Below are 27,851 nucleotides of genomic sequence, written 5' to 3' on the forward strand. Positions count from 1 at the left end.
AGGGCAGATATCGCAACTATGCACAAGATGAGGTATGATTTAAGTCAGTTATCTAAAGAATTAGTAGATTATTCTCAAATAAGTAAAAATATGCTAGGAGATGCCGTCATGATGATCCGGCAACAAAGTATGAATGTTGAAAGAGAAATACGATTCACATCGAGAGTAAAACGAAGCAAAGGCTTATTAGGATTCCTAAAAGATATGTTAATAGGAGGAGATGAGATAAAAGATGAGTTATCAAAAATGGAAACATTAGAGCAAATCAAATACAAAGAAATATTTAGTGCTCTTCGAGCAACCAATGAAAACTCTCAACGAAACGTGGAAATGTTTAAAAACAAAACGAATATTCTCAAAGAAGAAATAAAACAGGCAAATTCGATACAAAAGCAATTTTTAGCCAGAATTCGATTATTAGAATTGACTCAAATAGCCCTCCAAGTAATATCATCCATTGAAGCCAAATATCGGATGATGAATATTGAGCCTCTAACTCTCACAGAAATAAATAAAATAAGAGATGAGTTCTCAAGAAGTATTCCCGAAAACCATATGATACTGGGACAACTTGCGTCAATAAAATTCTATGAAGAATCTGATAAAATAGTGATTGCAATAACGATGTCAATAATTGAAACAGAGAGTTATGAAATCTTCAAAGCATATCCTGTTCCAGATAGGCGAAAAAACTCAATCATTTCATTAAAAAATACGGTAGTGGCAATAAATAAGCACGGTGAATACTTCTACCCAGAAGAAATGAAAAAATTAAACGAAACACACTACATCGAAGATCACCCAATTTTATTAAAAGATGAATCATGTGTTGTCCATAAGTTATTGAAAAATAATTTAACCACTTGCATGACCGAACCAACAAAACCAACATACACAAAAATATTTCATATGAAGGAAGCCAATTCCGTTTTGTATTATACGGACAATCTAAACAATCTTGTTTTTCGTTGCAACAATCGCACGATAAAACTTATCTACTACGCGGCTTTAATAGAGCTAGATACAGGATGTACACTGTACTCTAATGAAATTATAATAAGAGCAGAGATAGCTAAAGAAAATCTAGTGAAACACTATTTCATAAAACATGCCCACATAGAAAATGAATCGGAAAAGATTTCAGTAAATAATGAAGATCAAGGAACGACAATCATAATATCATTCGCAATTATTATACTTTTGATATTACTAATCACCACAGCAGTTTTGTTCTATTATTTCATATATAAAAAGAAAATTACAACAGCAAGAACAGTTCCTCCAGAAGAAGTTGAAATGAATAAAGTATCAATAAGAAAACATTTCAAACCTCGAGACAGGCGTAATTCAAAGGAATGAATTACGAGGGGGAGAATGTTGCTAGCGCAACGGATAGGTTCGAAATAATGTATGACATTGTCATGGTTTGTCGAAAGAGAAAAAAAAATGACATAAAATAAAAACCAATTCAGAGCGGCTCGACAGAGGAAACCATTGATAAGGCCAAGAAAAAGGGAATTCTAAAACAGGAAAAGGATAATAAAAGACAGACCGCGACGTGTGAAAGCGACTGCGTGAGATGCATAAAATCAACAAGCACGCGGATGCGTGGCTACGCCAAGCAAGGCGCAATGCGAATGCATAATAGCAGATATCGTTATCCTAACAAGTAATAGCGGATGTCGTTATCCTAAACAAAGATAGATACATCGAGCAACGCTTAGGACCCACGTCTTAAGCTCGCATACAGCGACAAATTCCCAATACGATACCAACACATACTATTGCAAATACTAGTATATAAGCCAGAATTTCACTTTAAATAAATGAGTGTCGATCTAGAGCTCGAAAAGAAAGGACTTGTTTTTTTACTTTAAAGGAAAGAACGGAACTCTCCCCTCGGCTAAGACGGCACTCATCAGGGTACTCTGCCCAAAAACTATCCGAAAGTTCTGCTGAATTCGGAACCCCCCTTCTGCGGCATAGGCTCTCCAAAAGGCGAGGAGCAACTAGCGGGAAGGTAATAGGGATCCAGTGAATTCTGCAGACAATTGATCTAGGGCAGAGAGACCCCTCTTAAAATTGCTACGACCTGAGGGCAGCTTCGAACAGCTGGGCCATACCTTCGCGTGACCCGTTCGGATGCCCCGCTCGTAACACTAAGTTATATAAAAAAATCATTTCAAAAGTGAAATAAACAATGCAAAATCACACTGAGATCAATATTAAGATTTTCCTACAGGTAAGGATTTAGATTTTAAAGAGCAATAGGCGAGGATGATAATCGTATGAATTACTGCGTATAAATATCAGAAATTTACCACCCGCCCTATGCACGATACGGTTAAGCAAGAAACAATATTAGTGAAGGAAGCAGCTTCCTCGTAGCACGACTAGACAAGATAAACTATTAAATGGGATATAAAAATCTCATATAATGGCGAAATAATGTGTAAATATAGCAAGCGAATTTAGAATCTAATACGAGGAATATATGCAATCAGTTTTCCCTAATTTCATCTCACTATAGGAGTTAATTTAACTACGCTCCTAATCTTCTTTCTGCTGATGATTTTTTCCTTGTTTGTAGCTTACACAGTGTTTAACTGATTAATTATTAATAGGTACCTATTAGTGTGTTAGTGTATATTATTTTCCTAATGTATCACACTGATTTGATCCTCAACTCGCTAATAAAAAATCAAATCAAATAAAAACTACAGACCTTAACGCCCTTGTAGCAGGCTAGTAGCAGGCATCTTCTTCCGGTACTGCATCATGGACACTTGGATGTCCCACAAATAGCAGAAGTTAACGCCGAACGGGTGTGCGGCTTAAAACCGCCGCCGGGAAGAATACTTCGATGAAGAGGATCCGCGCGATCGGGACCGCGATCGGGATCGCGAGCGCTTGCTAGGCTCAACACGCCTGCGATGCGAGGACTCTTGTGAACGCGAACGTCCTCGCGAGCCATACCTGTCACGGTCATGCCGGTGGCTACGTTCCCGGTGGCGTGTGCTGCGTTTGCTTGACGTGTGCCGCCTGGAGGACCGGCTGCCCGAACGAGACCCACTATCCGATCGATCGCGTGACGAGCGAGATGACCGCGAATAAACCGAACCCGACCGGGACCCGCTCGAACGGGAGCGAGACGATTTCGAACGGGAACGACGACGGTACTTCCGGCGGTATTCGTCGTCGCGATGATAATCCCGTGACCGATTGCTTCCGCCACTCGTTTCCGTGCCATATTTGGGGTTACGGTGTGACTCGTGCCGACGGGAACCACCTGGTGATGGCGGCAACCGTTCACTGGCGTCGCCATCTTTGGCTTTCGATACTACCTCCGCTTCCAGAGATATCCCCCGTCGGTTGGTTTTTCGACCATCACCCTCGCCGGTCGAGTACTCCGGGCTGTCCGACCGCAAATGACGCGACTCGTCGACAGACGACTTAGATGATGGCGTTTTTGCACCCGTAGGTTTCGGTGTCGCTGAAGCAGGGCTTGGGAGAATTTTGTAAATGGTTTGGCATGTGTCTCTGATCCGACTGAGCCCCGGATCTGTTTTGCGGAGCCCCAGCTGAACGGCCGATTGCGCTAAACCAATCGATAGCGGCTTGGCTGTACCAGCGACGTTGCTTAGAGTGTTGGTGGGTGTGCCAGTCACGGGAGCCGTTGTTCCCAATCCACCCTCTTTGTTTGTACTCGCTGTTTTAGATGCTCGCAAGAAGGAGACGTGAGTCATGTGTGTTGAACGCACCGTATCACACCGATCACTGAAGCGTGATATTCGTTTATCGCGTTGCCTACGCGCGACTGTGAATGCAAAAACGTGGTGTTATTTGCTGTTCAATCCACGAAACGCATATGCACTTTATGTAACAGGCTTTAAAGCTTACCACTATCATGGCTCATGCTCGCATAGTAAGCTCCTCGATAACTAGGGTTGGTAAAACTTAAAAGCTCTTCCGCAGAACCACTGCCCAAACCATCGCCAGAATCGACATCCCCATGTAATGATGATTCGCCGCGGTGTTCGCGCCTCAGGTCGAATAACGAGCCGCTTTTTTCATCACATTTTTCCTCATCTGAATCACCATCCGATTCGTCATCCGGTGTGCTTTCTTTTCGCTCATTCTTCGACACGACGACTGGGTAATAATCATTTGTATTTTCGAGCCATTGCTCAATTTCACTAGCAATTGGTATAAAATCATTCTGACGGATGCGAATTTTTTCCTGTAAAAGTAAGCAAAGCCTTAGGAAAAAGCCATGAATCATTTGTCTTAAATAAATACCTTTAGCTGTCGAAAAACTTCCGAATCGGAAGTGTCTTCCTCGGACGATCCGCCTTCGGCGGCAATGTCCGAGTCATTAACAGCACTTTTGGTTTTGTTGTTACGGCTATCATCTGCAGGATCATCTTCATCATCTTCATCATCATCATCACTATCACCATAAATGCCCAGTCCTGTAATAAGCGTCCAATATGCAAAGAGCTTTCATATTATTCAATTGAACACGAACGTGAAGGTAGAGTTATAAATTAAAAACAAGAGCAATAAATAGCAACCGTTTCGCTCTCCAAAAATTACACGGATATAATACACGGGGAACCATCGAACTAAGTACAACAATGAGAGAAAGCACCAACCATGTCCCCATCTGCTTTGTATAGATTACATCGTTTGGAAAGAAACTAGTCGCTATCTACGAGACGATGATATTTTTACCGGTTATTTACAACTTCTGCAATTCTGTTAAGTAGTGACAAGTAATGATCGAAATGGAAAAAAATATGAATCATACACTCGAAGGTTTTTTTTCATGTTAGTCTTGCTTGAAAGAAATTTTTATCTCATTATTTAATTATTGTAAATATGTTCAAATGTAGATGAGAATTAGAAGCATATTAAGTGAACGCAAAAATAGTTTTATAAAAAAGAAAAAAAAACACGATTAACATTTGTTACCAAATTAAATACACACATGGCATTGCGACAATATGTTTAATAAGCGTTAAATAATGTCGCAACTTATTTACAAAATAGAAAAAAGGAAATAGAATATATTTATGAATGTTTGAATATCATGTTCATGTTTCGCCTACAAGAATCCATATGCATATTTTGCGCTATATTTGTCTAATTTTTTTTGCAATCCGATAAACTACGTACACGCTTACAAGCTTTTAAAATTGTGCGTAGTCTCGAATTTGTTAACGCAGGCTTCATGAAACATTGTTCATATTAAGCAACGATAGAAACTAAAACGCTATTGCTGGCTACACTACACTAAGGGGCAGCCCGGAACAAACCGCGATCATAACTATTTTTTATCATAATTAAGCAACAATTTACTACAAAATAGGTTTGAAAGCGCTTTTATAACAAAACTAAACATTTTTCGATGTTTTGGACATCCAGAGGGCGCCACTGTGCATAGTTTTTCCTCGTTTCAGGTGCATTTTATATCAATTCCTATAGGTAATAATGTTATTTACAACGATTTTTGCTTTAAATTTGAGTCCTAAACATGTTGAACGCTTTAATCGTCTCAAACATACAAAAAAAATAAAAAAAATTTCAAAAAACATATTGTCATGAGGTTATTTATATATCATATGATATTCTCTCTTTTTTTGGTATTTTAATTGTATTTATGTACTATATATACTAATTCCAATAAAGTAAAGGTGTGCATAGGTGATTATATTATGTACTTTATCCATGCATTGTATCTAACTCAAGCTTATGTATCAGATGAATGCACATCCAGCTCGTAATCGCAATTGTCGTTGAATGCAAAAATAAAACCAACATTGATTAAAATGTTAGTTTATATGGAAAAAATAATCAATCAAAAGATATTAATAGCTTCACTCTTAGTAGCTATATTTCAAATTATTATGTTTCTACTCCGTAAAATCAATATTTGATAGTACAATAATATATTCAAATTGTTTGTTTGCTACAGGAAAAATCATTGCTTTTTTTAAGCTTTCCCCTTGCCAATGTATCTGCTTCTTTCTTATGCAAATTGGATTACTACTAGTCTGTAATCCTTTTTCTTGTAGTTCGATTTACCCGTCTTCTGCTTAGTGATATCTAGTATCTGCAACAGCATAGTAAATATATTCATTTACAACAAAAAGGTAGTATATTAGATCTCCAAAGCATCCCAGATGGATATTAAACAGCAATGATATCATATCAATCATGTGAATTTATACAGTGGTATGACCAATGGAATATGCAGAAAGTTATATTGTTGATTAAACATAAAATTGTACATTTGCATGGGTCTTATGACCGCCCTTGCCCCTACGTGCACTATTGTGAACTATTAAGCTAAAACAAGATAAATATTTATTTTGGAATAATTACCTAATCCTCCGGTACATGTTGCAAGGCCTTTTTTGAATCGTAGGGAAGCAGCTTGCTTAGCTGCTGGTATTAGTCCAAGTATTTTCAAAACGCAAAAAATATAAAAAGATAATATTATTGTTATGGCAGTAAAATGTCACGTGCATGTAAAAATGCTACATTACCTTTCCGTTTTTGCACGTTCCTTGAAATTTCAGTTGCAATAGACTTCAATGCTTCGCCTGTTGTTTCCATCAGAATTTGTGTCAAAATTTTTTTAGTCTGCGGATTTTGACAGCAATCGTGCGTGTTAAAATAATACCAAATATTGAGTATAAGAATAAACAGCATTCGGCACCACTCTCCAGACCAGCGAGAGTGAATCAAGACCTGCCATCTGAATACAGACCATTTTCTCAATTTCATCAATACTCGGTTTCAATGGCCGATTTTCAGGAAGCGTTTCTCCGTGGTGATTTTCTGTTTTGAAGACATCTTCATCTACAGGCTGGAAGCAGTAAAATAACGTTTAGAATTCAACAGTCGAATAATCCTTGTAATAACAAAGAACAAAATAAATTTATTACTTCATCTAAAAAGAAAATCCATTTATATTTGAGTATAAGTTGATATTAGTTCACATCCGCTACACTTACCGATAACCGAAAGAATTTATTCCGAGTCTCAACATCCTTAGCCTTCTGCTCCTGCTCGAGTTCACGCTCGTACTGTCGTAGTTTTTCTCGCTCCATCTTTTCTAATCCCTCGCGAATCCAGGCAGGAAGCAATTTTCGCTTCGCCTCGTTTATTGATGACGATCCAACACCTAAGTTACACTTTACATCTTTGTGTGTAAATACTGCCAGTTCTAGCGAGGATAACTCATTCATAGTTATCTCTCGGTCCATAAGCCCCGGTAATCTTGACGATGACTGCTGTTCTGCACTATCCGGATGTCCATGCCTTACCAGATTTCGCTTATTCGAAGCCAACGAGTTTACCGACGTGCCCGAGGTTTGGGAAGAATTTTTCGACATACCAGGCGGGTAATGGTGACTATTTTCGATCTGCCATATTCCACTGCTGGCTGAGCCCGTGGCAAATGCATTCAAGCTAGGACTATCCACCGTGGAAGATCTCATGTCGCGATGTCGTTCTTCAGCGCACTTAGTGAGGTTATGGTCGTCTGGGACATTTATCTGATTTGGCGGATGTATTGCCAGCGATGAATTGTTCATATGAGACCACGTACCAGCTGGAGAAACATTCCAGTCGACGTCCAGGCAGATTTGTCCGGCTATGGAAGGAGGCATTGGTGGCACGGGCATATCATCGAAATTTTCATCTTCTTTTTCAACTTCCATCGGTGCTTCGCCCTGCTCTTCGTACGCTACTGTGGTTTCTAGAGATGTATTAGACACCAACGAAGCGTTGGAAGCAGTTTGCACGTCGTCATCCCTGTCGAAAGATGGCGGCGGCGGCGGTGATGGAATGAACGCCGAGTCGGGTTGCATCCACGACTCTCGCATTTTAATCCACCGCTGCGCTATGACAGCCCAGTCGATTTGATCGTTGGGCATAGATTGATATTGAGCTAGCAGGTGGGCATTATTACCCGATAGAAACGTCTCCCGGTCGAGTCTATCAGGCATCAGGGCGGCGTAAAATTGATTCGCATCTGCCGCGCAATTGGCGCTAGGGACGCCATTTTTGTTCATTTTTAGGTTAAGTATTAGGTGATAGTTGGAACTACACCAGTGAGCTACGCTCTTTTACACACGATTCACAACACATTGGCGATTGTAACATATGCGGCAGATTAACTACTTTTAGCAATGCACTGCACAATTCAGCACTATTCGATCAAAAAAGAATACGGGTTAGCGCTAACCACGCCACTTCTTCGCGAACCTTTTCAACCAAACGACTGTTACGGAATGACAACTGGTCTCGTTGCTCAAGCCGCAGCTGCTGGATTAGAACGAACCAAGGTGATGAAAAGTTATTCTCGCAGCCATCATGACAAAACCTTCCTGTCACTTTTTAAACTCAACTTAATCGATATACTTGATATAAAACATTAATTATTGTCTATTTGTACAACACTTTTTTTAAGCTTTAGACAATTCATAGCCACTGAAATTTTGATAAAAACTCAATGTATACCCTCCCCCCCCATTTTTCGACAGGACCCTGAAAATTTGACGTATGGAATGGTGTCATATATTAACAAATGGGTTAGCTCAAAACTGTCTTGTTTACGTTTATTCAACTAATAAATAAAATCATATGAGTTTCTAAAACATAGAAATCAGTAGAAATTAGAGTAATATAATTTCTACGTTGTTATTTTAACCAGACGTTATTTCAAGGATGCCTTTCAGTATTCAAACAGGTGCTTTTTTACAAATCTAGTCTTGTGTTTGGGAAACTTTCCATGGCTTTCATGTATTTAAGCCCTCGTCACACAGCATTGTTGGTTTACAAACTGATTGATTGTTGGATAAAAGGGGGTGTGGGGGTTGGGAGTGGAGTTTTATGCAAAATATCAACCCCTCCACCACCCAAAAACCCCGTCAACCCACCCAACAACCCGATTTGCAATCCGATTGGTGATTGGGGAGAGAGGTTTATGCAAAATGTAACCCCCCCCCCCTCCAACAACCCAACACACTCATTAACCCCCCCCCCGCCATCCAATTAAATACGTCTTTACCGAAATATTTTTTTGGGAAATACTATATTTACGGTGAAATTTGTTCGACAGTATTTAACTTTACCATGTAAACAAAACTTTTTTGAGCTAACCCATTTGTTTATACATGTCACCAACCATGGATGACGTATACATGACAGCGCTCAAACTGTCAGGGTCCTGTCATAAAATGAGAGGGATATATATTGAGTTTTTACCGAAATTTTAATTATTTTAAAGTGATTTTCACATTAATTTCATTTGAATTTTAACATGGCATGAAATCTAACTATTGTCGATAGGTTATTTATTATTATTATGCGATTTGTGAATGACTATTTGAAATCAAAGGCACCTTATTTTTTAAACTATTTCTTTTATGCCTTTTCTCGATTATTAGCTAAAAGTTTTGCATTCCATAATCTCCCATCAGGATATAACGAAAGCATAAAGCCCAAAGTAAATAGAGATAAGCTCTCCCAAGCTATGTCAAAAAACATTTTGTGAAACTTAACTTGTATATATTTATTTTGAAACCAAAATTTGCCTAGCTTATGCAAAAAAGCTTTTTAAAAATAGTTAACAGTTTTCTTGGCTGTGTGCTATTCAAATTTATCGAATTAATATCGTAGAAGTACAATCTATCATTCTGAAATCACCTGAAAAGTGCAAAGAGTGTAATGCTCTGAAGCAAGGCTATAAAAATGAACATTGTGTGCGGTTGTGACGTTGTGTTGCTTCAAAACTGTCAAACAGCTGATTGCATATTGTTATGTCGTACTGCGAAACGCGATTGCTAGTTTCGTCCATCGTATGTTTCTAGGTACGTACTGCAATTATTACTTTTACTTCTTAGCAAAAACCGTCATCTAAGCGATCGCTTTCGTGTTTGATCATATTTTATCCGTTGAATTAACCAGTTTGACAGCTACCGTCGTAGCCGAGTGCCGACGACAGCGAAGGAAAAGATTCTGTCAAAGTGAAAAGTGCGAAAACAGACACACATAAAAACACCACTCTTCACCGAAGTGCAAGGTGCGGGCAACTATCGTCGAGGTTTTCGCAATCCTTTCGCTGAGTGATTTTGTGTTTATTTTCACAGTTCCAACAGCAACCAGCAATAACGCTTTGTGCGGCCACCGGCAGGCGGGATGGCATTTACGGTGCTAAATGCGGTCGCGAAACGGGCCGCATCCAATGTTTATGTAACCGGAGGGCTGCTGAAAAATGTCGCCGCTTTATATAATGTGCAGCCAGCGCGCTCCGCGGGCAAATGGTTCCCGGACGAAGAGTTCATCGACCAGTTTAAGGGCCCCGTCATGTACCCGGACGAGGTGACGTCGCGCTGGAAGCTGCCTCCCTGGAACAGCAAGATAGCTCCGGTCGAAAAGACGGTGCGTAACCTTAGCCTCAACTTCGGCCCGCAACACCCAGCCGCTCACGGTGTGCTGCGATTGGTGCTAGAGCTGGACGGCGAAACGGTGATGCGAGCTGACCCACACATCGGGTTGCTGCACCGCGGCACCGAGAAGCTGATCGAGTACAAGACGTACACGCAAGCGCTGCCCTACTTCGATCGGCTCGACTACGTCTCGATGATGTGCAACGAGCAATGCTACTCCCTGGCGGTGGAGAAGCTACTTAACATCGATATTCCGTTGCGCGCGAAGTACATCCGCGTGCTGTTCGGCGAGATCACCCGCATCCTTAACCACATCATGGCGGTGGGTACGCACGCATTGGACGTCGGTGCGCTGACGCCCTTCTTCTGGCTGTTCGAGGAACGCGAAAAGATGATGGAGTTCTACGAACGCGTGTCAGGTGCGCGCATGCACGCCGCCTACATCCGGCCGGGTGGTGTGTCGCAGGATATGCCCCTCGGGCTGCTCGACGATATCTACGAGTTTGCGTCCAAGTTCGGCGAGCGGTTGGACGAGGTGGAGGACGTGTTGACAACCAATCGCATCTGGGTGCAGCGTACGGTCGACATCGGAATCGTGTCCGCCGAGGACGCCGTCAACTACGGCTTCAGCGGCGTGATGCTTCGCGGTTCCGGCATCAAATGGGACTTGCGCAAGGCGCAACCGTACGATGCGTACGATCGCGTCGAGTTTGACGTCCCGATCGGCACCAAGGGAGACTGCTACGATCGCTACCTGTGCCGTATCGAGGAGATGCGCCAATCGTTGCGCATCATAGACCAATGCCTCAACCAGATGCCAGCCGGCGAAATAAAGACGGACGACGCCAAGCTCACGCCGCCGTCACGCGGCGAGATGAAGAACTCGATGGAGGCGCTCATCCACCACTTCAAGCTGTTCACGCAGGGCTACCAGGTCCCACCGGGTGCCACCTACACCGCGATCGAGGCGCCAAAGGGCGAATTTGGGGTGTACCTCGTATCGGACGGCTCGAGCCGACCGTACCGTTGCAAGATCAAAGCGCCCGGATTTGCGCATCTGGCCGCTCTCGATAAAGTCGGCCGTCATCATATGCTGGCCGATGTGGTGGCCATCATCGGCACGCTTGACGTAGTGTTCGGCGAGATCGATCGTTAAAGCGTTACGCTTCGTACTACTTTCGTTTTATCTGTTATCTAGCGCCGAAAACGAACATCCGACTCGGCTCCGGCGGCCAATCCGCAATCAAATGCATCAGCAACCGAACGCGAGTCAATGCAACTCAACTTATCTGCGAATTTCAGCGCTACTACGAGGTGAAGATGGGAGCAAAATTACTGTCCACATACCGAACGAAACGCCACCCTGCGGTTGGTGTGCAATACACGAGTTATTATAATCGAGAATAAATAATTACTGAAACAACACTCGAGCTTTTGGTGTTTTCTAAACTTCTGCTACGAATATTTACTTATGAACTTCCCGTAAATTCATGTAAACTTTCTCAAGTTACCTTTGGAAAATGGCCTCTGAAAAATGACTGTTTGCCTCTGTTCATCTCCAGATTTGTAGACGTAACTGACCGGATGAGATGTCGTTGCTACAACGGTCAATTAGACGAACCCTACACACCGTCTCGCGGTACAACGATCCAGGAAAACCCAAAGTATCCGAGGTGCTAACGGCTTACCTTAAGCAATGCAATGAACCTCCTTGGACATCGTATTTCATAAAGGTAAGTCCTAATCGTCCTAACCTTAGCCCATTTGCTTGCTGCACTCTTGAAACACTCCACCTAACCTTCACGCACCATTACAGCACAGTGACGTCCGAAACGACCAGTTCGGTTGGTCACACTTCAACTGGACGCTCGATACCGGCACCAATTATCACATCCTGCGAACGGGCTGCTATCCGTACATGAAGTACCACTGCACCAAGCGGCCCTGGCAGAACCTGACGCTCGAGGATCGGTTCTTTCGATGCATCAAGGTGGCGAATCTTGGCCTGCCGCAGCTATTCTACGGGTTGGCTGCCGTTTTTCTCATCCGGCACGTCGAGCTCGTTAAGGTGGAAAGTGCAGCAGCACCGGTGCCTATTTATTTCCTGTACGCGGAAGACAAGGGCTCATTGTACTAACGATTAGAGAAGGTTAATTGTACTAACGATTAGAAGGCTGTTAAAAACAGGCCCAAACTTCCAGTCGTTGGTGGATCAGAAATGAATTTCCAGTGGTTTTTTTGTTTCAATTTTCCTTGTATTTATTTTCCTGCTGTTGCAAATAATACATTCTAACTTTCGTTTGTTCTTTTTTATCCTTGATCCTTGGAGCATCTCCCGATGGTTCGCTCTACAGTGAGTGTGATCTAGTAGGCGATGTTTATCGAACTACTACACAGGGTCTCACGATGTTACGAGCCGCAACCGTCGCAAGGATCTTGTGTACTAACCATAGTTCCGTGCTTTTGGGAGCTGAAACAAACAGTTTGCACGTTGTGCTCGGCTAAATTAAAAAAATAAGTAATAAAAGACAAATGCTTCCTAAACCATGGTCCATATTGCGCGCCGGGGAATGGATGGGTGACAGAATTACTTTCTACTCTAAACAAGTGCATTCAGCGGAAAGGACAGAGCATAGAAGTAGGGAATGGTGCGTTGGTTGCCGTGGAGCGCGACAAAGCAGTATAATAAAGTAACTTCTGGTTCTTCCCCCAACTAAACAACGCTAGCTGCTATAATCCGATTCGATTGGTACTATTTTAGGGGAGCAAAAACAAAAACAACAAACGAACTGTTGTACTAGTACCTAAAGTAAAAGTAATAATACCGTAAAGATTACCGTGATAATTGAAAACGGAAGCGTGCCGATTCTGCTGTAATAAGATTGTTTTTTATATATATATATCGCTCTGTCCCTTTATCGTTTATGTTTTCATTTTGTTGTATACCCATTTAACAAACATTGTTACTATTCCAAACGTTCCACATATTCCTGTTTCGTCGAACGTTTGCGCTCTTAACGTGGAACATGTAACATCCTACGCGGTTTTATGTACTGGATTCGTACAGTAAACGCGTACTGCTTTGAATTCTTATATTTTCCGTCGTTCCTGTACATTTACTAATATTTTTTGCTTCTCACTTCGCTAATCCGAACTTCATTCTCACACCGAAGATACGTTTTTTTTTACAAATTTTGCATCGCTCTTTAACAAATCTTTTCCCCGCCCACGGTGCGTTCCCAAGCCACTGGCAATCGCTACCGATCGGGGTTCAACAGTAACGGCGAAAAAACTCCATCATGTGCAAGAAGTTCGCTTCAGTTTTCCTTAATTGACCGTGAATAGAATGTAATGCAGTTGGAAAACGCCGCACCTTATCGAGCTTTGAAAGTATATCGCTTATCGAAAGGCCACTCACAGACTGAACGTACTGGGCAAGTGAGTGGAGAAACCCAACTTGAACGAAAAGAACAAAACAACCCACAAACTGCCGTTTACACTGGGTCGCCAATGTACCTGTGGTGAATTAGTTAGTTAACGGCTAGCATCTGTAGTTCACCAACGTCGGTAAGTTTAATAACAACGTGGAAGCAGCGGATGAAACATTCGTTACATTCTATACATATTTATCGAAGGTATATCCTTTTTTTTTTGTTTCGGTGGCCAGATGCTGCCATTCTTTTCTGTTCAACAATTTGCTGCTTCTTAGTTTGCTGTAGATTTTGCGACACAGTCTTGCAATAGGCCTATCGATTACTAGACATACTAAGCTTGATAGCGGATCCAACAAAACGTGTTGGAATCGCTTGCGTAGCATAAAATCGACCGCTATCGCTATCTGGATGATCGCGAAACGATCGCACAAACTTCCGCTTTGTTCTTCATATTCCAGTTGAGCACACTTGCTTACGCTAGCACGTTTTTATCAATTCATTCTATTTCGTTTAATCGATCTAAGCTACCCCTAAATGCTAGCGCGTATTATATCTTCTCTTGGAAATATGCTTCGTTTCCATAGCATGGTTTCTTTTGCCTTCTTTTATAATATTGGTATGGTTGGGTTCAATAAGTAAATCTTGTGGCTCTCGGCAAGCTCGCATTCGTTTCGTCTGCTCGGTTGTTTTATCTTCCTTTTGCAGCACATCAATAGCGTACAGGTTTGCCCTCTCTTCTGGGCCACTCTGCAAACGCTTTGTTTGTTATCCTGTTTGAGTACGTTCGCTCTTCTGGTCACATTATTTTCGCTATAGCTCACGCACCACCCCATCTAGTTTGTGATGTTTTGTTTTTTCTTTTTAATAAATTCGCTGTTTTCTTCCCTACAATCGGTTTTCGCAATTTCTTTAACAGTTTTAACACGAGCTTCCGTTTGTCTGTAAGATTTGCACCTGGTATATGAACAGAAACAATGACAGAATACTACTACCGACACTTCGGTATACGCTTGCAAGGACGAGTGGTTATCTGGCTTTCATCCGTAAGTAAAACAATCACTGCTCGTCACCCTCGGAACAGTAAGATATAGTCAAGTAAGATATAGTACATCGGTTTTAGCATAACGCGCGATGTTGCCTGCAACTGCTGCTATCTCGAAACGCGTCCTGTGCGCACTACCGGAAGCAGGTCCTGCTCACCACGGTGCAAGCGTTGGCGGAAAAGTAGGATCGAGACGGGGCGTTGCAGCACTGGTCGCAGTGCGGCCGCATGCCGAAGAGAAGCGCGCTTGCTATACTAATACCTGTAGTAGTTCGGCTTGAACGGGCCCGCCTTATTGAGGCCCATGTACCGTGCCTGCTCGTCGGTCAATTCCGTCAGATGCGCATCCAGCGTCTGAAGGTGCAGACTAGCGACGTATTCATCTGCAGGAGAAGAAGAAATCGTGTAAATCATGAGCAAGAAGGTCCTTACTGAGCAAACATCCCTGCGCCGAACGTACCCATCTTCTTCGGCAGCAGATAGACATCCGCCTTGTAGCGCCCGAGCGGGGCGTTGAACAGCTCGATAAGGGCAAGCGCTTGCGTGGTGGCCGAAATCGACGCCACAAACGACGAGATGCTCGAGCAGGACAGATTCACCAGTCTACCCTCGGCCAGTAGAATGATGCGCTTGCCATCCGGTCCCGGCCAGATGATGTGGTCAACCTGCGAGCGCATCTTCTCCCACTGCAGCTCGGACGTGCGCAGGCTGTTCACATCGATCTCGGTGTTCGAGTGGCCCATGTTGCACACGATACACCCGTTCTTCATCTTGTCCATGTGCTCGCGCGTGACCACGTTCTTGTTGCCGGTGCACGTGATCACCACGTCCACGGTACGGATCACCTCGTTCAGTTTCACCACGCGGAATCCATCCATGCACGCTTGCAGCGCGCAGATAGGATCGATCTCCGTGACGTACACGATGCAGCCGAGTCCCTTCAGTGCCTGAGCACATCCCTTGCCGACCTCACCGTACCCGCACAGCACAATCTGCTTGCCACCGATCATAATGTCCGTCGCTCGCTTTAAGCTAAAAAAACAACAACCCCCCGACACCGTTTAAAATCATATGTTGCATCCTCACACGATCCTCCACGCTCACCTGTCAATGACGGACTCCTTGCAGCTGTACAAGCTGTCAAACTTGGTCTTCGTGATCGCGTCCTTCACGTTCATCGCCGGCACGGTAAGCTTATTCGTCTTCGACAGCTGGTACAGACGGTGCACACCGGTTACACTCTCGTCCACGATGCCCTTGATCATCTTGAACATCACCGGGTACTTCTTCAGCATCAGGTGCGTCGCGTCACCACCGTCATCCAGGATCATGTTGGGCTGCCAGTTTTCGGCGTGCACACACTTGTCAATGCACCACCAGAAGTCTTCCTCGATTTCGCCGCGCCAGGCGAAGATCGGGACGCCACTTTCGGCCAGGGCCGCTGCAACTTCGTTCTTCAAAAAAAATCAGAAATATACGCAAGTTAGTGGAGCAGCGTAAATCATCGTCTGAAACGTCATCGGACCATTTTCATGTGGTAGCAAAAGAAAACACAATCTTTCCAAACACCCATCGGTTGTGTGCTCAATGGGAAAGATTAAAACAGACAGTTTAGGTGAGAAAAGGGCTCAAAAGTGTGCAAAGTCCTCTTCAAACACACGCGGATCGTTAGTACAAAATCCCATCGTCAGTAGCGTGCTGGAATACAACCAGTGGAATGTTATCTACCAGCCCGGGGCCTGTCTTCGTTGATGCTTCTGTAAGTGGCAGTGCCGACAGAAAAGTTTGAAGGATTTCGAGATAAAAATCATTCTGTAAAAACGGGTACCTCTAACACCTGAGGTGTCTAGGATGAATCTTCATTGTGTTCAGGCAATCCAACTGAAAATGCAACTTATTAGCCCCGATGGAAAGTGAGGAGCCACCCGAGCTGTTGTGTTAATAATGGCAGTAGGATCAAATATCACAAATGCGATGGCATACAATAAAACAGATAGCGGGTTCTATATTTGCCAAGCAAACTCCCGGACCACAGTGGCACCGGGTGCACGTGGTGTATCCTAAAACCTCGTAATAATCAGATCACATCGGCCCAGTTAGGCGCCTGAGGCCGTGCCTTCCACCTTGTGGAGGAGTTGCAACTGCAACTGATCGCCCTCGCAACCAGCACTAGCTTTATCACAGGTGTGAAGGGGAAGATGACACCCATTTGGACGCGATATAACCCTCAAAACACGTCATTAGACTTGAAGATACCGAGCGACAGTTGTGTAATAAAGCAACCCCTACAAATATTATGGGGTCGGGACAGACGTGGCACGAGGCCAGAGGTGGGGCACCACCCTCCAACAAGGCAGTGATGCTCTGGGAAGGCAATTCATTATCTTTCATCGAGTAGGAGAAGTTCTGTTGGCGGTTTTTTCTCCCCTCCAACTCGGGTGACGTCCGAAAACCCGCGCCTATCTGTTTGCCCCATCTTTATCTTGGTGATGTCGTAAATTATTCTGAGAGTGAGTGAGAGAGAGAGAGAGAAAGAAAGGCAAAAAAAAGGCCAGACAAACCCCCCATCCGCGCTGGCCGAACCCTGCAAATGACCGCCAACCTGCCCTCGCCCTACTTAGCCACAAGTGCTGCCCTCTGTGGCGCTTTTTTTAAGTGGTTACTTGCGCAGGGAACAGTAATGATGAACTAAAATGGACGCATGAAAGCCTTCGCGGCGATTTCTATTGGCACGATTTCCGGCCAGAATCCCCTTCGAGTGGTCCCATGATCGATTGACGATATTGTGGCTTTACTGTGGTAGGTACTGTGGCCGTAGTACATGATAAATAAGCAGACAACGCGCAAAACGAGGCAACAAGCGCAACCGTGGGTGCTCTTCACGTACTGGCACAAGTGTGGCGCAACACCTCTCTGCTGTACATGTTGCAGAAGAGAAAAAAAGCTAATCACTCAACCTGCTGTAAAAAAGGGAACGGGAATAAAAAAGAAAGACAAATGGCGGTGTTTTGTTGGAAGGGGATGGACTTCAATCAAACCACACTCCTTGAAGACCCACACACATCCAGAGCTGCCGAATCATCGCCGACTCCACTGGCGGCTCCACGACAACCCAATTCGACAATTATTAAACGAATGCGCGAACGAGAAGCGCCAGCTAATTGCCACCCATCGGCGGCAATTTACACCCGGCAGCGCGTGCTATCGCAAAAAAAACCCCGATGGTGGCCGGAAATTGCGCAAAATGGCGCCCGCTTGACGGTCTGCCACCATCTCACACGCATGCAACCCAACCCTGGACCGTCACTAGAATGATCGCATCGCGCAATCGGCAACTGACCTGCGTCGAGTAGATGTTGCACGCCGCCCATCTCACGTTCGCACCGAGGCAGATGAGCGTCTCGATCAGGACCGCCGTCTGGGCGTTGACGTGCGTACACCCAACGATGTTCGCACCCTTCAGCGGCTTGTCGTCGAGGGCCTGCTTGCGCAGGGCCATAATGCCCGGCATCTCCTGCTCCGCGATCTCGATCTCGTGCCGCCCGAACCCGTGCTGCTTGATGTTGCGGACGCAGAAGTCGGCGTAGCCCTTCGAGTTCTGCTGTACCTTGTCGCGCGGTGACAGATCGTCCTCCTCCGAGCTACTTTCGGTGTACGAGCCTGCGTGTGGGGGGTTGGGTGTGGCAAAGAGGTGATCAAGAGGCACAAACGAGCGGTTAGTAAAGGGTTTCGGTGGAGCGTGAGAGCTGGTGGATTACAGCAACCCCAGACAAAAGGATGCTGATGGAGGGTGCTAAAGGTGTTGATTGTAGAGAGGCTGGCTAGCACAAAACTTACTCATACTCATCTTGGTGTATAGCTGGTAAGTCTGCTGACTCGTGGAGCTGACGCTGGAACCTACTTCTGCACTCTCTCTCTCCCTGGAATGGAACTGTTCGCTAGGTTTGCAAAGTTTCTCACACTGCGATTCACTTGCACCTTGCACTTTGAGCAGACACCTGAGGTAGGTACACCCAAGTACACACTGGTCTTTAGAAATTCTGGGAAAGATAACTCACAATTAACGTCACTTCACCAACGACTTGTGCACGATCTAGAAGATCCCAGCAGATCACTGGAGATCACCGCTGTCCGGTGTTCACAGGTTGATGGTTAAGCGAAGATAGCGATCGCAGACACTACCGTTGACTCTGGAGCACCTTCCGCAGAGGTGTACTAGCCGATCGTCCGATGTTCGAGGTCTGTACTCGCCGAGCGCCTAAGCGACACTGCTAATCAATGCCACGGATCGTGATAGCATACATATATTTATATATGTGTATTGTCACTCCTCACACACACACGCACACACACACACATCTACAAGCACGCTTGCTCGTCGGTACGGCAACCCCTTCCTGAGAGGGTAGACCTGTTCGTCTGTTCGTCGCGTGGTTCTTCCCCCCGTTCCAGTGTACCAGATTCCCTTCCCCTCCAAAGGCTCAAAAGTACTGCAGGCACCTTCGCGGGCTAACAAACTGGCGGACCATTCGATTCCGGTGCCCTTTTCCTGAGCACGATAGGGTGGTAGAGAACTTGACGGATGGGTTGGTGGTTCCAAGCACGTTCGGTCAACTACGTCAGCCCTACGCGCTGGATCGTGTGATGGCTCCGGTACGAGGTTCCTTGCGGTGGCGCTAAATTGGCCAAGCTGTGTGCGAAGAACGAGATAAGTAAGTACGATGAGTGGACTTCCCTTCTTCCCTCCCATCCCAGCCCAACCCCACGCTTCCATGCTGGGGAGGGAAAAGCGCCTAGAAATGAGCGATATTCTTGGCCTACGCAGTGAGTGTTGTTTGAATACCTAATTACATTTTTGGTTCATTTTTTTCCCCTTACTATCTAACACAATTAAAAGCACACCCGTGGCCCCATACCAACACCTTCCATTGTCCCTTGTTTCGCGTTCATTCGCTCTCCCTTTCTGCCTTTTTGGTATATGACGTTTAATATGCTCAACATGCTCAACATGTTGGACTCTAACTCATCTTCCATTTCACTGTTTGTAATCCCCAAAGCCCCAGCATGATCCTGACGGAGCCCAGTATGTGACAAAGTAACGTAATGTAACGGCAAAACGAAGCGTTCAATCAGCCCGGCCTAAACAGAAGGTTAAGCAAAATCCACCTGATCACCTGACAGCTCAAGTCCGCGGGCGTACCGATCGCACCCGAGGCACGTCTAGACGGGGGCAGTCAAAGCTGTCGTTCGCAATTTCCAACGATAGAGCGGGCGGAGTCCGGTGTGGGAAGTTTAATTAAAATTCACGACTTTACCGGCGAAAACCTCACGAGCTGATAACAGCAAAATAAAAAACCCCTCGTACGTCCGAGGGCGAAGCGTCGGAACCATTCACAACCATGCTGCCGGTGCCGCATGCAACGAGCAGCATGTAACTTCATTTTCGAACACCTTTCCGTGCATGCACCTGGCAAAAGCTGGCGATAACAAAACGCCAATAGAGGTGGGGGAAAAAACGCTGCAAAGAATAACTTCCACGGTGTCTTGAGGTGTCTGAGGATCGCGTTGTGGCTGAGTAACAGTTACGCCAGCCTGGTCCCAATTAAGTTCCACTATTGACGATGTTGGTTCCCTGCACAGCCAGAAGTGGGGCGTGAGGTTACTGAGTTATAACCCAAAATCAATTTGTCACATGATGGAAATGCGTGATTGCCTGCAGTTAAAGTTTGCCACCTACAACGAACCGTTTGAGGTCGGTTATGGCGACGTCTCGGTCGCAATATGAGGAAGATACATATGGTCGTTTATATGGCCACTTTTTTACAACCTCCAAATGGTTCCTCCGATCGATCAATATCTTCCCATCTCAGCTGGGCGGTATGGCGCGATATTGGAGGGAGCGTTACTAACGGAAATGGGAAGAAACCGAGCAGCGGGAGCTTTCCACCATGCATAATGTAACGCGACCCTTCCAAGCCCTTGGGAAGGGGACTGTGGATGTGCTGTACATGGTAGGGAATATGCTGTGGCCGATTGCGAAACGTGCGATCGTCCCCATCATCCGTCTGGCTGTTTATGCCGGAGCACATCACCCGTACACGTCGAGCAGATGTTCTAACCTCAACCTCATTAAAACGGTGCCAACGGGCGTTGGTGAATTTGTTTTTTTTTTCTTTTTTCTTTCGATTGCATTAGAATATATTAGCATCACATGAGGGTGTTAGGAATGGAGATTGTATCTACCTCCATCCTCCGGAATATTTGCTTATTTTTTTGCTGGGCAAACTCGAAGGAACTACCTCCATAAATGGCGGTTACTTAGAGCAGCTTTTTCAGTTTATTCTTTTGCCGATATATTCCGATTTACACCCGAGTTTCATTACACGATGCATTTGTTTGAATAACAAATGATTCGTTGTATGGTTGTAGCACTTTGCGGGCACTTTTACGATAATTGAAGCGTAAAGCGAGCTTTAAGGGTAAATTGAGTTTTATATCACCATATCTTTATATTGAAAAAGAAGGCCAATAAACAGAATAATAGCGATACAAAAAAATAGATGCTTCACCGGAAATAGAGCCCAAAATTAAAGACACTCCATACCACCCTTCCCACCCAATGCCCAAAAGCAAATTCCGTTCACACCGCCGCTGCTAAAGGTGTTAATAACCCGCTAACCAAATGGCTATTCACACTTTTTATTTCACCTGCAGCTCCACCCCTTTTGGGTGGGTAGGGGGTGCTTTTTTATCGCATAATAGAGGTAAAAAAGCAGATGAGTGTGAAAACGATTGTGCTCCAGCGCCTAATTGTAATATAATTTTCAACTACAACCCAAACTTCCTCCCATTCTTTAACAGAATTTTAAAGTCCTCAAAAATGGACGAATCGTCGATAGAATATAAACGAATCTAACCCCGGTAAGGGGGGGGGGGGGGGAGTAATAATTTGTTAAAAAATTTAATAATTTGTAAACTTATTTTACATTGGATAAATCTCTTTCATACCACATTACTGGTTGTTGAAAAATTGCAAAAAAAAGAAGAAAATATATTTTGACAATTTGTTCTATTTTTGTAAAGCACATTTTTAATATAAAAAAATCGTTTTAGCATAACTTTGAGCTTTTTTACTCGAGCAAAATAAATCGTACTGAAAACTCTTCCACCCGGAGGGTTGTTATTTAACGGCATACATCCCATAGGTGGTTTAGACCAAGTTTCCATAGCGCAGAACAAGCACACGGGCTCTAAACGACCACAAAAGCCATCAAATGCCCAACGGAGGACAAACAGAAACGGTTCAGAAGGCCGGCAACGGGCCCCTTTTCGTAAGGGTGTCGATTTGATCCAACCGCATGCGGGGACCGTGCGGGGAAACGCAATCACGTTATCAACACCCACCCTTCCCCACCTCCTTCGCCTGGGCAGTAATTGGTCGTCCAAAACCACCACCACCCCGAACCAATCGCCGGTAATTGAAAAGCCTCGTCGTCAGCCCTCGGGGCCAGGCGCTTTATCGGTTTACGCTGGAATTGGTTCGCATAGAGTTGGGCACCAAAATGGGCACAAATCTATTAGCAAAGGGGGGGGGGGGGGGGCGCCTGACGATGCGTTACAAATCACGGGAAAAAGTCACAGTGCCCACAATTTTCCAGTGAGCAACATGACTCGGTAACGGTTCGTATGCAGTTCCCGCTCTCGCTCGTTTCTGCGGAAAGATAGAAATGCATTTAAACGGGGCGCTTTTGAAAGGTGTTTAACAAAAAAAAAGGGTAGAACCGCCATGTTCACTCACCCACGTGTTGCCATCCCCCGGAGCATGTGTGAAATGTGCAAAATGATGCGTTGCAGCTGTACAAAGTGGCCGGCATCACGTCACCGACACGTGCAGCTCATTAATACGAGAAACGTTGGTTCCCCGTTGGTGGGCAAAAATTTGTACGATAATGCACCCCCAAAACCTCCCCCCCCCCCTTCGGCTGCACTTAGATGCACCAGGCTCCACAAGTGGGTCGGACATGCTGCACCGGTGCATGCTTGATGGTTGGGCGCGTTTAAATTGGTTGATTGAATACCGCAACGTGGACACGGGCTGCGCACGGGTTTGTTCCCATTTCTGGTGCGTGATGTTGGAGGGGTGAAGGGGGGCCGTGGTGCTCTTTCGCACCGAAAGAACACCTCCCTCTTTCTGCCGATGCCAATGCCAATCCGATTCCAATCAAGTGGCCACTCCAGTGCAGAGTGCAGTTCCAGCGTGCCATCAAACAAAACGGACCGCTTCCTGACGGGCTGCTCGTTTGGCAGGCGTATCGGGCAGCTCGGAAAAACAGCTTTTCCAGCACCCACAGATTCGGTTATGCAATCGTAACGCAGCTGCATGCTGTTTGTTTCGTTCTGACGCATCAATCAACATGGTGCAGAGGTGCATACATCCCGCTTCTGCTTCTGCCCCTTCACCTTCGTGGAGCTGTGGAAAATGCAGTGAGGGAGGGCCAGGAGAGAGAGAGAGAGAGAGAGAGAGAGAGAGAGAGAAAGGGAGAGGGTTTGCCAACAGGGCGAGATGCGCTGGCGCTTCCACATCCAAGATGCTGCCGAATGGGAGGGGGCAAACTTATTGGGAAAAAAAGTGACAAAATTAAAGCAAATTTTGGCGACCATCAGCACCCCCCCCCCTGCCTCCCCTCCCCATCCCCCGCTTTGTCGCGTTGGAGCTCCATTTTGTTCCCATTTAGCGATGGCCTTCGGCGGAACATCATGCGATGGAAAGACACAAACAACGCAAGGCCATTTGTGACCTACATTCCGTAATGCATTTTAGGTGATGCACTTTTTCCACCTTTCTGAGGCAGAGCAGGCAGCGGGTGAGGTGTTGTTGCTTTTTCTAGCTCAGCACAAGCAATCCAGCACCAGCGGTTACATCAGTGCAGAGTAGTCTCGGGTTTATTCGTGTTGTGCACCCAACATTACATCTGTAGCATACCAACGGACAGAATGTACCACCTTTATGGCTTCTCTTACGAGCATAACCCGAAAAACCCGATGCTACCGATGACTCATGTGGTGGCATGGTTCCCAAGGGCCCGCTGGAGCGTCACGGACCTTCGACCAGCGATCCAGCACTCTCAACGGTGCGTAAATGCGGAATACCGATAAGTGAAATTTGGGTTTCCTTTCTTTTTGTTGCTGTCCATGGTTAATTAACAAACACGTTGGAATAGCAAAATGGAGGATCATCTCGCAAATGATACGAGAAACCCTCACCCAGCAATTGGCAACGCAACCATACAATACCCAAACACACGTTTAATGATGAAGCTATCGTCGCTCGAACGGCTATTTCCTACACTTTAGCGACCACTCCGCAGATGATTACTGTTTATTCGATTGTTGAATGGTGGTACAGATTGCACAAAACACAGTACGTCGTTTGATTATTCACTTCAAACAATACAAACCTTGCCGGTGTACAAGCAGAAATAACAAAACGTTTCAGACTTACATTTCCTACACGACAGAAAAACGAACCGCTCATGAACTTTCTCACTGGACAACTGACGCGGATGAATGCAACAAAATATAATGCTACATTTGTCCTGCTCGCACGCGTACGATGTATTCAGGCAGTGCAGCTATATTTTATTGCTACTACAGGTATAGCCAGAAACCTGAATAATGGTAACGCTCGTGAGATTAATGAATATTCTGTGTTTTTCGAAATATAATTCGTACCATGCTTGATAATGGTTTTCATTAATAAATTAATTTATATTATTGGTACCTTCCCGATACTTGTTTGGCTTTCATAGCTGTCAAATTCGGTTAGCAGTATAGACATGTGTTAGTGGTGCGTTGAGATACGTTTATATTGACAAGTTTAACAACCAACTTGCATTTTATACTGGTTATGGCGAATATTATTATTTGGCGTTTAATAAAAGAAATTCATTTACAATATTTATTCATACTAAACATATGCACATTTTTATAATAAGTGATCGTGAATAAATCTACTTTGCCAAGTTACGCATATGACAAAGAAAACGCCATAAGGTTCTCTACCAAACCGTTTTTATAGTCATCAACATCAAATTAAGAAGCATAAGAAGCAACTTGTTGTTAGACCACACTTAGATACTGTTTGCCGGGATTGTTTGGTCGGAGTTGAAGTTGGAATGTGAAGTGATCCCGGAGAAGGTTTTCCAAAAGCAATCAAACCCAGCATTCAAAAACAATCAATTAGCAATAAATCAACTTGCCGCTTGTCGGGAAAGATTAGCAATGTCTTCAAACTTCCGTCTCGGGGTGAGCGCCAATGCTGTAAATACACATTCAGTAGTAGTAAGTATGAACCACATGGTGCTAGTAAGCAATGCAATCTACTCTTTCTAATCGTTTGAGCGATATACTGTTTTCTCAGTACCTGAATTTCTGCGACATATTAAGCTACCGACAACCTCTACGGTGCTTGGAGCTGCAGACGTTCTTTGAAAATACCAGGTACGTATGGGCTTGTAACGGCTGTAACTTTTTTCATTGCTTACCAGCTAATTTATGTTTCTATCATCTAGCATTTCAGATCTGCACAATCTCTTTCCAACATTAATAAACGCTATTTTTGATCTGCGCGGTCCGGGATGGAATTTGCGAAAGATAACGCGCGAGACCGCACCCGTTGAGTTTGATACGTTGCACGATTTCTTCTCACCACTATGCGGTCCGATGATACGGTTATGTTACCGTTTAATGGACACCGCTAAATATGAAATTCCAATTTCCTGTTTGCCTGTAAAATGCTGTTCATTGCATTTACGAGCCATTCTGTAACATTAATTTTGACTATTTGTGTTTTAGATAAAATTGCAACATATGTTGATCTATGGAAAATACCCTTCGTTTTACGCACAGCGAGTTATAATAGACGTATTCAGTCGGCGAGTCGTCGGATTGAAGTTAAGTATGTTCAGCCATACCCAATTTGATTGTATTCGATCGTTAACGAGTGGCTACGCCTGTTTTCAGATTCGTTCGATTATTTCCTGTATTATTTTGCATTGTACGGTTTAATTCCGTATCATAATCTGTATCCTATGGTAGCGGGACCTCGGACGATGCATGTACCACAGAACGAACGCCTAGAGACAATTTATCTGATGCTGGCGGCGAATTTTTTCTGGGTTTTCGTACCGAGCAATCCAGACGTATATCTGTTGGCACCGCAAATTGCACCAAAACCTGCATCCACTCCTGTGGTGCGCCCCGGGAAAAAGAAGTGTGTATGACCCATACCCCCCCCCCCCCCCCTGTGTCTGTAACGTTATTGTATGTTTCGTAATTGTATGTTCCCCAGCAATCCAGCGAAAACTCTCAAGTATTTGCTGCCACAGCGTTTGCTACACTACTCGCAGCCGGAGACGAAAACGCACACAACGGAAGATTTGGCGCAGTTGTTCCACTGGCGCACCGAAAGCATCATCTACATTGTACTGGACACCTGGTTTGGAATAGATGACGAATCGTCCGGTGTCTTGCCGCACATCGATCTAGTTCGCTACATCCGCATGTTTGTGAAGCAGCTACATGCCTTTACCAACTGCACAGCAATGGGCCCGGACACGCAGGTTGAGACACTGCGTTGCGAAGTGGCCCAGCTGCTCGGTCCGCGCATTATTACTTTCCTGCGGACGCTGTTCATATCGTGGCCACTGGACAACACATTTACGGATGTACTCGAGCTATGGTTGAGCTTCATCCAGCCGTGGCGCTACGTGGACGGTAAGCCGCGTACGAAAGACTATGACCAACCGGTAAACGACAAGTACCGACCATTCATTGCTGCGAATTTGAACGCCTACTGTGAGCTGTTTGCCCGCCTGATGTCTCGGTTGGCAGAATGCGAAACTCTCTTGCAGCCGCAGACAAACTTTCTCTTCCGCACGCTGAAGGTGTTCGGAAAGGGCAACCTGCTGCAGCTGCTGCGCCAAGAAGAAGAGAACCCGCCACGTACCCACACGCAGCCCAATCCATTCGGGAGCCTTTTGGTGAACGTTGGCAATAAGTGGAACCTAGACGCGTTCCTCGATGATGAAAGCGAATATCTAAAGATGTTCTCGAGCGAGCTACGGACCGTGCTGGAGGTGGTGATGGTGAAGTTGAGTACCGAGATCACCGCGAGGCGACACGTGGCTGCCCAGCTGAAGGTTGAAGAAACAAACACGTTCAGCTCGTGGAAAAACTGGGTACCAAAATCCCTCGCCCGGTGCATGGAGCGCGAGAAGAAGCTGGTCGAGGTAAACGAGGAACTTGGTCGGCTCGAGTTTACTGCCAGCATCCTCGAGCAGGGTTTCGGCATCCTGCCGGTGTACGATTACCCCGAAGTACACAAGGAATCGTCAGCCAGCGAGACCTCAACCATATCACAATTAAGCCCCTTGGACCCAACGCACATCGGTGATCCGGCGCTTAAGCCGATTATCAGCACCGAGTGCATCTTTCTGGTGCGCTTTCTGTATCAGGTGAGTCTAAAGCTAAACATAATGTTTGGTGACGAACTCAGTCGTCTCTGGGACCACGGCGGTACGCTAGGTGCGATCGCTCGCCGGCTGCTGGTTCCCCCGTCTACGATCGTAAACTTTGACTTGGCACAAAAAGGCATGTGCATTGAAAAAGTGGTTAAAACTAAACACATCGGACCGCGCGTGTGCCTGCGCTTTTTAGGCTCGTACACGTCGATTGTGACCATCTGCAGTTCGTTTCTGCTGGGATATGTCCTGTTGGGTGCCCCAAGCTTTGGCTTTATCGCCCTCATCCTGGTAGCGTTTAGTTACGCTATGCTGACGAAGCCGGAAAACGTTTACGAAAATCTTATGAGCAACCAATAGCGGCTGCTAGCTTTCCAGCGCTATTAGCGAT

At 45.0% G+C, this 27,851-nt stretch overlaps 5 protein-coding genes across 6 annotated transcripts; 3 read left to right on the forward strand and 2 right to left on the reverse strand.

Annotated features, from left to right (window-relative positions):
• Positions 1 to 2,726: 2,726 nt before the first annotated feature.
• On the reverse strand, positions 2,727 to 8,084 carry LOC128728551 (arginine/serine-rich protein PNISR). Its single transcript, XM_053822179.1, has 7 exons — positions 7,023 to 8,084; positions 6,552 to 6,648; positions 6,388 to 6,450; positions 4,300 to 4,472; positions 3,901 to 4,240; positions 3,263 to 3,817; positions 2,727 to 2,785 (listed from the first exon to the last, which is right to left on the reverse strand). Exons 1-7 carry the CDS (start codon positions 8,082 to 8,084, stop codon positions 2,727 to 2,729), a joined length of 2,349 nt encoding a protein of 782 aa, XP_053678154.1.
• A 1,766-nt stretch (positions 8,085 to 9,850) lies between these two features.
• Positions 9,851 to 11,882, forward strand: LOC128729324 (NADH-ubiquinone oxidoreductase 49 kDa subunit). 2 transcript variants are annotated; one of them, XM_053822997.1, is made up of 2 exons: positions 9,851 to 9,884; positions 10,164 to 11,882. In XM_053822997.1, the coding sequence occupies exon 2, from the start codon at positions 10,213 to 10,215 to the stop codon at positions 11,617 to 11,619; it is 1,407 nt and encodes a 468-aa protein (XP_053678972.1). In that variant the 5' UTR covers positions 9,851 to 9,884; positions 10,164 to 10,212; the 3' UTR covers positions 11,620 to 11,882. The 2 variants fall into 2 exon arrangements, with proteins under 2 accessions (XP_053678972.1, XP_053678971.1); XM_053822996.1 differs by lacking the exon at positions 9,851 to 9,884 and adding an exon at positions 10,023 to 10,096.
• A 170-nt stretch (positions 11,883 to 12,052) lies between these two features.
• Positions 12,053 to 12,600, forward strand: LOC128728553 (uncharacterized protein C15orf61). Its single transcript, XM_053822181.1, has 2 exons — positions 12,053 to 12,196; positions 12,280 to 12,600. The coding sequence occupies exons 1-2, from the start codon at positions 12,053 to 12,055 to the stop codon at positions 12,598 to 12,600; spliced, it is 465 nt and encodes a 154-aa protein (XP_053678156.1).
• A 102-nt stretch (positions 12,601 to 12,702) lies between these two features.
• On the reverse strand, positions 12,703 to 19,157 carry LOC128729121 (adenosylhomocysteinase-like 1). Its single transcript, XM_053822771.1, has 5 exons — positions 18,777 to 19,157; positions 18,280 to 18,599; positions 16,044 to 16,393; positions 15,400 to 15,971; positions 12,703 to 15,322 (listed from the first exon to the last, which is right to left on the reverse strand). Exons 1-5 carry the CDS (start codon positions 18,784 to 18,786, stop codon positions 15,195 to 15,197), a joined length of 1,380 nt encoding a protein of 459 aa, XP_053678746.1. The 5' UTR covers positions 18,787 to 19,157; the 3' UTR covers positions 12,703 to 15,194.
• Positions 19,158 to 25,220: 6,063 nt separating this feature from the next.
• On the forward strand, positions 25,221 to 27,851 carry LOC128728555 (sphingomyelin phosphodiesterase 4). Its single transcript, XM_053822183.1, has 6 exons — positions 25,221 to 25,244; positions 25,360 to 25,439; positions 25,511 to 25,727; positions 25,794 to 25,896; positions 25,962 to 26,211; positions 26,290 to 27,851. The coding sequence occupies exons 1-6, from the start codon at positions 25,221 to 25,223 to the stop codon at positions 27,818 to 27,820; spliced, it is 2,205 nt and encodes a 734-aa protein (XP_053678158.1). The 3' UTR covers positions 27,821 to 27,851.

Source organism: Anopheles nili, chromosome X (genome assembly GCF_943737925.1).
Source record: "Anopheles nili chromosome X, idAnoNiliSN_F5_01, whole genome shotgun sequence".
Taxonomy (NCBI): domain Eukaryota; kingdom Metazoa; phylum Arthropoda; class Insecta; order Diptera; family Culicidae; genus Anopheles; species Anopheles nili.

Coding starts and splice junctions, on each gene's coding strand:
- LOC128728555 (XM_053822183.1), top strand. CDS start 25,221: ATGTCTTCAAACTTCCGTCTCGGG. Junction 25,728..25,793: donor TTCCAATTTCCTGTTTGCCT/GTAAAATGCTGT, acceptor TTTGTGTTTTAG/ATAAAATTGCAACATATGTT. Junction 25,897..25,961: donor AGTCGTCGGATTGAAGTTAA/GTATGTTCAGCC, acceptor GCCTGTTTTCAG/ATTCGTTCGATTATTTCCTG.
- LOC128728551 (XM_053822179.1), bottom strand. CDS start 8,084: ATGAACAAAAATGGCGTCCCTAGCGCCAATTGCGCGGCAGATGCGAAT. Junction 4,473..6,387: donor AACATGTACCGGAGGATTAG/GTAATTATTCCA, acceptor CGCTTATTACAG/GACTGGGCATTTATGGTGAT. Junction 2,786..3,262: donor CCGTCGGCACGAGTCACACC/GTAACCCCAAAT, acceptor GGGACATCCAAG/TGTCCATGATGCAGTACCGG.
- LOC128728553 (XM_053822181.1), top strand. CDS start 12,053: ATGTCGTTGCTACAACGGTCAATTAGACGAACCCTACACACCGTCTCG. Junction 12,197..12,279: donor GGACATCGTATTTCATAAAG/GTAAGTCCTAAT, acceptor GCACCATTACAG/CACAGTGACGTCCGAAACGA.
- LOC128729121 (XM_053822771.1), bottom strand. Junction 16,394..18,279: donor GCAACATCTACTCGACGCAG/GTCAGTTGCCGA, acceptor TTTTTTTTGAAG/AACGAAGTTGCAGCGGCCCT. Junction 15,323..15,399: donor TCTGCTGCCGAAGAAGATGG/GTACGTTCGGCG, acceptor CTTCTCCTGCAG/ATGAATACGTCGCTAGTCTG.
- LOC128729324 (XM_053822997.1), top strand. CDS start 10,213: ATGGCATTTACGGTGCTAAATGCGGTCGCGAAACGGGCCGCATCCAAT.